Here is a 9,245-nt window from a genome sequence, read left to right as displayed (position 1 = left end):
CTCCGGGGCGCCGACAAAGCAGCCGCATGGGGCAAAGCCGCGGCACTGGCCGGCACAGCCGCGCTGGCCGAAACAGCCGCGCTGGTGACCGTGGAGCACCTCTGCCCGGGAATTTCCTAGTCTGTGGGCAATAAAAACACGGCGTCCACTCACCCTCTGCGCTTTCACTGGGAGCTGCAATCCTGAGCTGTTCCTAAACGGCCATCTTGGATCCACCCCCTGCAGAATTTTGATATACAGATTATTTCATCACCCAGATAATGGGCATAGTACCCAATAAGTAGTTTTTTAATCCTCACTCCCCTTCCACCTTCCACCCTCAAGTAGGCCCCAGGGTCTATTGTTCCCTTCCCCAGTGTCCATGTTTGCTCAATGTTTAGATCCCACTTATTAGTGAGAACAAGCAGTATTTGGTTTTCTCTTCCTGCATTAATTTGCTAGGTAATGATTGTCTCCTAATGGCACTTAACATGAGCAATTTTAAAAACAAAATGCTACATTGTTTTTTATAAATGTTACTAATTTCTGTATAAGAATAAATTTGTGTTGCTAAGTAAAAATACATTAGCAAGTTAAATGCAAGTTTCAAATTCATGTTTAAGTTTTAATTCTGTAGTTGGTAAACTGTACTGCATACTATAAATTTAAGCATAAATGAAACAAGATCTCCTCAGAGAACTTGCCTGATACCTGGGGAAATAGCACACACAATTAGGAAACAATATGATGAGTGCTCTAGGAACTCAGAGGAAGATGCTATTCATCTTTCCTGGGAAGACACTACTCATCTTTCCTGGGAAGACATTCACAGAGATAGTGACCTTTTCATTAAAATAAGAAGTTTTTTAGCAAATTAGCAGTAGCTGATGGTGATTAGAAGGAGAGTCCCAAATATATTCACATATTCATTCATGTTTTAATTGGTTTATTCTACAATTGTTGGTGAATATATACTATATATTAAGCACCAAGATAAATACAAGAATGGACAAAATAATCACTGTCCTGAGGAAGCCTTACTGTCTAGGAGAAAAATTACATGAAAAACAGCAGAGTGAATAAAATGTTGAAGGTGCCATGACACGTCTTTATAAGATTTAATGGCATTTGGTCAGTTTAACCTAGAGGAATAGGAGAAAGATGTGTCAGGAATGTCACAGGAATTTCTACCATAATTACAAGTTGTTTTCTCCCATATTACAAGGTTCATAAAGATAGATCCCCGTTTAGAAGTGAATAGCCAATCCAATCATAATCCATAGTTTCAACAGGAGCTTTGTTCAGTGCATCACTGTCTCCACTAGAGCAGTGCCTAAAACAGTGGTTATTCAGTAAATACGTATTCACTGATGAAATTTGTGGGCTACAAAGAATACGTCATAAACTTTGGTGCTGAAACATGAATATTTTTACAGAAATGGGACAAATGTTTTTCCAACAAATTCTGGAAGTTTCTGTTCTACACTTCGTTTGTGTAAAAATAGAAAACATATAATAGCTCCATGTTTCAAGTAAGAAGGTAACCATGATAGTAGCATTGAACTGAGATAGGACTGTATTCTAATTCGATTCTTCCATTCCAAATCTGTGTGATAATGGGGAATCTCTTACACTTTTTGAGTCCAGTTTTGAATTTACTATCTGGAAATAAAACCTATTTCACATACCTCACAGGGCTGTTTAAGGATTTAATGATACAATGCATGTATGTGTCCTACTTTAAAGTATCCTAGACTATATACCAAAATTAAATTTCTAAGCTTTAAGTATCACAAGAATGCCTTCCAAGAGCAGTTGATAAGCTTCTTTGTTTTGTTTTGTTTCTGCTTTTCTCTAGTGCAGTGCCTGGAGATGACCACCAAACGGAAAATCATCGGCCGTCTGGTGCCGTGCCGATGTTTCCGAGGTGAAGAAGAAATCATTTCAGTTTTAGATTACTCCCACTGCAGTCTTCAGCAGGTGCCAAAGGAGGTCTTTAACTTCGAACGAACATTAGAGGAGCTTTATCTAGATGCCAATCAAATTGAAGAACTACCCAAGGTAACTTTTGACAACCTAAAATATACAATATAAATGAGTATTTCATAACTTTCAAAGGATTTGTTTTGTTATAATGATAATGTTAACTCTGGCCTTCTATCTAGGTAACTGACAAGTCATTTAAACTGATATAACTTCCTCCAATATTCACATTGCCTTTTAATATTACTGCATTTATGATTTCACAGGCCTCTGTTAATAACAAATTGAACTCTATGGAAATCACCATTTGATGGATTATGCTTGTTATCTTCATTTAAAATGCCCTCTATACAATATAGAGTAGAGGGTTAAAATCAATAGTTTATGTTTAGAAAGAAAGGAAAAATATGACACTACTCCAGAGCTGAAAATGTGTGTGTTGTGTTAAGGTGACATTATATTAAATCCTTGAACTAAGAAATGCTTTTACACACATTAACACTATCATGAAAAACATGTTTTTGTACCTGAATGTAAAATATTTGCTTATTACAAGTAGCACTGGATGTAGGGGGCATGAAAGTAGTAAAAAGTTTACTAGGAATTTGAAGCTATGAAACTCTGTGCACGTGCACACACATACACGTGCACACCTACACACACACACACTGCCATTATGGCATTGTGCTATGCAAAGAAAATAGGTCTCCTGTGACCTTATTCCTTATTGCAAAAAAGACTGGGTAATAAGAGATCAGCTAAAGCAAACCAAGGCCACACAACAAAGAGGTTCAAAATCTAAACCAAGGGATCCTAACAGTCACCTAAATAAGTAACACGGATTAAGTAGTTATCATGGCATTTACCTGTGAAGGATTTAAACGTCTGAGAAGTAAAAAAAAAAAAAAAAAAATCATGCACTCAATTTCTGTTGTTTATGCTAAAAAGTAAAAATGATATTAAATATCCAGTAATCAGAAAAAGAATCTCCACAGTAAAAACTTGAAGTTAATTATCAGAATCTGATATTTCAACATGCTGATCAAAACAAATTATGAATAATTATATTTCTTTAGAATTAGAAATTATCACTTGGCCTTTTGGCTAAGATCAACTGTAGAATTATAAATTATGCTGTTTATATAACACTTCAAAGTTAAGAACTATTTAACGTGTACTTCAAAAACAATATACTTCATTTTTGACAACCTGTGTATGGTGTCATCTGGGATATTTCATAGATGACACTATACACAGGTATAGTGTATTTTTTAGGGGTATGTCAGGCCTATAAAAAATTATTGACAACATGGATTCACACTAGGATTGCACATCAAGTGGAACCTGGACTGAAATGGGCTGTCTGTTCTGCCAGATGAGGAACTGCTTGAGGGTGCTGTTGGCACTGCATTTATCTCTGCTTCCCTGTACATGGGCAGGCATGGTGAATTTTACATAAGGATACTGAGTCTCTGTTGTCCCTGATTGATGGAACAATGCAGAGAACTTCATATGCCATAGGGCTTGATTAGCAAAAGCATGTAAGGTTGAATAAGTCAGAAATGTGGTAATCCATTCTAATTTAGAAAAATAAGGATGGGGTGGTGAGGGGGGTGGTTCTAGGTCAGGCCAATCTAGGATTGCCAGAGACAAATAGAGAACACCCAGTTATATTTTACTTTTAAATTCAAAAACAAATGACATTTTTATAAAACTATATCCCAAATGTTGCATGGGATACATCTATGCTAAAAAAAAAAAAAGGGGGGGAGGGGGGTTTATTTACATGATATTCAAGTTTAACTTGTCATCTTGTATTTTTATTTGCTAAATCTGGCAACCCAAGGCCAATCTAGTCATTTTAAATCTTTTCCTATTTCTATACAACAAATTTTGTATGATAAGTAGTACAAACATGGTTAACTTATCAAGCAAGTATTTATTTAATATCCACTCTACTATATAGTACTTGAAGCTTTAGGGGGCAGTTATATGAGAAACAAATCTCAATCTCTGCCCTTCTGGATCTGACAATCTAATTATGGAGAAAAACTGAAGCATTCGAGGCAAGTGCTCAGTGATGTAGAATCAGAGCCAAAGAGCGAAGCACCATTGTAGAGCTTATGTATAGAAGAGAACCCCATTTTTGGAGAAGAAATGGAAGAAGTTGACCAAAAAGCACAGATGCAAACTTCAAGATGCATCTAGAGTTGAAGGGAGCAGAGTTGTGAAGAGTCTAGAACAGAAGGTGCATGTACATGAGTGCAGGTAATATGTAGGGAGAGTGCGGAGCACTCAGATTATGAAAGGTTTTGAAAGTCACATAGTATTGTTTGGCTTAATGCATTGATAAGATAATTCCATTGAAAAGTCTTATACATCAAGGAACTCACTAGGATCCTAAGTAGGCTTGGAAGAGAAATCTTAAGATATTTTCTCTGTGTGGTTAGTTAAAATAATTGACTATCATTAATTAAAAATAATATAAGTATACCAAAGACTTAATATATTTTACCAGTGTATTATAGTTAAGGAGAATTTATTATCCTTTATCATTAACCTGCCATATATCTTTCAGAAAAGTTTTACATAATCTTTTAGGGTTTCTATGAGTTTCAAGGTTGCATTTATTTACTTTCATAAAACAGCCATGTAAGCTAGCTTCCCCTAATGTATATGATATATTGAAATATGATCTAAATGATCTGATATTGAGGTATGATCCAAATAGTACATAGATGTATTTGTGCATTATTGGGAAAAATACAAGATAGGAAAATGAAATGAATAATGTATCAGAGTTCATTATATGTGTTTCAAGTAACAGAAAACCCAATACAAACTGACTTTACAAAGGAACAGGTTTGATTGGCTCTCATAAGTGAAAGGTCCATCTCAGAAAAGTAATCAGAACTGATGTGTTTCTATTCACCTTGGCAGCAACACATTTATTCCGAGGCTGACTTTTCTCTTGGTGGCAGAATGGCTGCAGGAATTCTGGAGTTCACCTCAACAGCAGCCCAAAACAGAAATATCTGATTCCTTAAAACTCTTTCTGAGAAGGACAAAAAATGTCTCCCCTAGAATTCTTCAACTAATTTGTCTGCAGATCTCATTGGCATTAATTGTGTCACATGTTTACTGCTGATGAAATTCCTTTGCCGTTTGAGTACAGAATAAGCTAGTATAAGAAAAGTGGAATTACTGTAAATGGGCTAAATAATAGCAAGCCACCTCTGTAGAGTTGTGACTGCTGGCAGCAGTACGAGGGGAAGGGGTGGAAGGTGAAACAGCTGTTGCACGGATCACCACAATGTGCACTACAAACAAACTGCTATAAAGCAATTATTTCAGGAGGAAAAAAAATGGCTCAAAATAAAAAACTGTGTATAAAGTTGTTAGTGGCCTATAGGCTGAGCATTGAGCTCTTTAAGGAATTAAATCTTTAGAGTTGGATTAAATAAAGTATTTTTGTCTGCCATTTTATTTTATGGTTTTCTTTGAGTTGTTATTGAGATTTGTTGAGTAATAAGATAGCCATTTTTATTCTCAATATTATATTATAGTAAGAATTATCTTTTATATATGTGTTCTTTGCTTTCTGATATTGAACATAGAGAATATTATAATTGGTGATGAATCTCTTCTATAAGATGTTATATAATACAACGAGTAGAGAACAAAAAGTCAAGGTAAAAGGCATTAGGGAAGATATGCCAATAGTGTGTCAGAAAAGATACAAGAATAGATATGAAAGAACAGGAAGTATTTTGATTAGGAATAGTTCAATCTCTGTGTCTTAATTTTCTCTAGTGAAAGGTAAAAATACAAAATGACATGCCTTTCACACAGTGATAGCTACACAGCTTATAATTTAGTACTCTTTTGCTTGTTATTTTGAATTAGGAACTTAAAATTATAGACAGAGTAGTAGACCATAACAGGTATATATTATATATGAAGTAGTGTGGGATGGCAAATTTGAAAAAAGCAATAAATAGAAAAACTGCAAAGAAAATTCTTGAAACTGAAGAACTTTAAAACAGGGATTATAAATAATTTTAGAAAAGCCAGCATATAACTAAAATTGAAAGATGTGGAGAGTGAATTTGGTAAATGAAATCAATTTAACCACATGTAAAAGAAATGGGGCTGAATTTTAAGCACCATACTTTCAACATTTTCTCTGCTTAAAAGCTTACAATCTACTCCAAAAATATTTTAGAGATCAAGAACCAGAGCTTTTGACCCATTCAAATCTGGAATTATATCCTAGCATTGGTAGTTGGTTAGAAAAGTATTTTTCCTGGAAATCTGTTCCTTCATTAGTAAAACTGGGGAAGTAACAGCACCATCTTCTGTGGGTAGGTGGGTGGCTGAATGGATAGATGATTGATTGATTGATTGATTGATAGAGTACTGGGTGAGATGATGTTTGTGGAATATCTGTAATAGAAAAATATTCAATAATTGGTGTTTATTATTCTATCACAGCTGAAATAAGATTTCCACGTTAATTTACTCTGAATCAAACAAAAGTAAGATTTTGTAACATCTCAGGATAGTTCTAGGTGTTGACTATTCAACATAAAATATTGTGGCATAACTTTCTCTTTATCTGAAATCTTCAAAGACATCTAGGAAAACATTCCCCGGCCCATAAAACGTGATAGGGTTCTGACCCTACACGATTACATCAACACATTTGTGATAATACCACTACTTCCCCAGATAATTTTTTTGACTCACACAATCACAATATTACATTATTTTTATTAGAAACAACTCTACAGATTATTTAATTTAGCCCCCACTAATAAGTAAATCCAAAGGAAAAAGTTAATTGACTTTCCTCAGGCCACATGGCATGTTAGAGTCCTATCCAAAATTATTACCAAAGACTATGTATTAGGAAAAGAGAGGTTAAGCTGCAATAAAAACAAGTCAGAATCTCAGTGAATAACTGAACAGAAATTTTGCTTTGTGTGCCATGAGTGCTGGTGGGGACCACTGCTCTTCACAAGCCCATCCTAACAAGTAGTTCAACTTTCTACCCAATGCAGAACCATATATTTGTTATTTCTCTTGCAATGGTCACCCAAGCTCTTCGTGGACATTTTTAGTAATGGAAAAAAATCACCAATTTAGGGGACAGACCATTATATATCTGGAAAGTTCTAATTTTTAGTAAACTCTGTAATATGTTAATGATGTTTCCCTATTTCCATCCATCTATCTATCAATTCAACACTTGTCTTGGAGCTCAGGGTGATATAAAGATTTTTAAGGTATGCCCTCACTAAACAAGAAACTATGCTTTCATCATCACTGCCTTGATCCTTCAAATATTTTAAAAAATTCATGTACTTTGCTTAAGGGTTCTCCTTTTTTTAATATTATTATACTTTAAGTTCTGGGGTACATGCGCAGACCATGCAGGTTTGTTACATAGGCATACATATGCCATGGTGGTTTGCTGCATCCATCACCCCGTCATCTACATTAGGTATTTCTTCTAATGCTATCCCTCCTCTATCCCCCAACCCCCTGCTATGCCTCCCCTACCTCCCCACCCCCCAACAGGCCCTGGTGTGTGATATTCCCCTCCCTGTCCATGTGTTCTCATTGTTCAACACCCACTTAAGAGTGAGAACATGAGATGTTTGGTTTTCTGTTATTCTGTCAGTTTGCTGAGAATTATGGTTTCCAGTTTTATCCATGTCCCTGCAAAGGACATGACAAGTTTCCAACTTTTCTTAACTATTTTTCAAGGACATGTGATCTAGACTCCTAACCATTATAGTTACTTTCTTCTGCACACATTGCATTTGTTAGCTTGGTTTTAGGTATTGCTTTATCAAATAAAAATATTTATCCAAGTAAAAGTACCCCCAAAAAAAGCAATAAACAAAATGTGATCAAACTCAGGAGAGGAGTCATAGTTGCAGATGGGTATTTGAGAGTCATCCTCCCAAAAAGTAAGAGTTAAAATCAGCAGACAACAATAAAAAGTCCTTAGAAAGGAATAAGACAATTGCAGAGAAAAATATATTAAACTTTAAAAAGTGATAGTATAAACTCACTGCTGGAATTTGCCTAGAAGCTGTTTGTGTTTCCCCTAGCAGTCATGACAACTTTGCATACAGAAGCAAAATTGGGAAATTTTATTATGCTCATGAAGCCAAAAAATCTCCCCATGGGTAAGAGGAATATAACATCTCAACTGATTTTGATCTAGGTTTCTATACCTTATAAAACCTATTTTCTCTAATGAACAGAAGAAAAAGAGAACAATTTACTGTGTAGCACTTTCAAAACTAATTCTAGATATTTCCAATCCTCTAAGATATTGGAGATTTAAGGTCTTGAGCATTTCTCTTATAGAGATCACACATTAACTGTTTTGTGTCTGAAGGGTGAAGTTCTTGCTTCCTATCAGAGTGCCATAAAACACTCAGAGTGGATACATTAGTGAGAGGTAGAAAAGTTACACAGGTATTTTAAACTAATTAGCAGGAAAACCAAGCTATGTATTCTTAAAACTTACTCATTTCCTGGAGGCACATTGATGGTGTCTTCATTTGATGCTGCTTTTACCTCGACATGACGCAGATCAGTTGATCTCCAGCAAACCGTGGGAACTGACATTTTCTTTCTTCTGCTAAGTAAACATTTTTAAAACATTCATATATGACTTTTATGATTTAATTGTAAATGCTTTCACACCCAAATCATAAGCACAGAACAAATGGCATCCTTCTAAAGGAAAAAATTGGCAGTAAACTTGCACTGTCTTTTTTCTTAAAAGTTTTGTCAAGATGTAATTTACATACCATCAAATTCATTTTTACAAATTCAGTTGTTATTTTCACAGAATCACACAGCCATCACCACTGTCTAATTCTAGAACATTTTCATCACCCTTCAAAAACCTCCCATATCTATTAGCAGTCACTCCATGTTCCCTGCTTCTCCTCGACCCTGGCAACTTATTTCTCCATCAATTTGCCTATTTCAGAAATTTCATATAAACAGAATTATATAGCATAGGTCCTTTTGAAACATTATGCTCTTTTCACTGAGCATAATGTTTTCAGGATTCATCCATGCCATAGCATGTGTCAGTACTTCATTCCTTCTTATTGACAAATGACATTCCTTTGTATAAATATACTGTATGTCATTTAAAATGTTATTTTTCTGTAATACATATGTGTAGCTATTTTCCTTTCTTCCTTTCTTTCTCTTTCTTTCTTTCTCTCTCTCTCTTTCTCTCTTCTTTT

General features: G+C 35.1%; 1 protein-coding gene across 11 annotated transcripts in view; it reads left to right on the top strand.

Moving 5' to 3' along the window:
* Positions 1 to 9,245, top strand: part of LRRC7 (leucine rich repeat containing 7) — a 579,044-nt gene that overhangs the window by 214,389 nt on the left and 355,410 nt on the right. For all 11 annotated transcript variants that reach the window (XM_037739858.1, XM_037739854.1, XM_037739849.1 and 8 more), the window contains one exon: positions 1,838 to 2,040. In XM_037739858.1, the coding sequence (XP_037595786.1) occupies positions 1,838 to 2,040 (203 nt within the window). The remainder of the gene's footprint in view (positions 1 to 1,837; positions 2,041 to 9,245) is intronic.

Source organism: Cebus imitator, unplaced genomic scaffold (assembly GCF_001604975.1).
Source record: "Cebus imitator isolate Cc_AM_T3 unplaced genomic scaffold, Cebus_imitator-1.0 Scaffold3, whole genome shotgun sequence".
Lineage (NCBI taxonomy): Eukaryota > Metazoa > Chordata > Mammalia > Primates > Cebidae > Cebus > Cebus imitator.
Note: the sequence above shows the minus strand (reverse complement) of the source record. Positions and strands in the feature narration are given on the sequence as shown.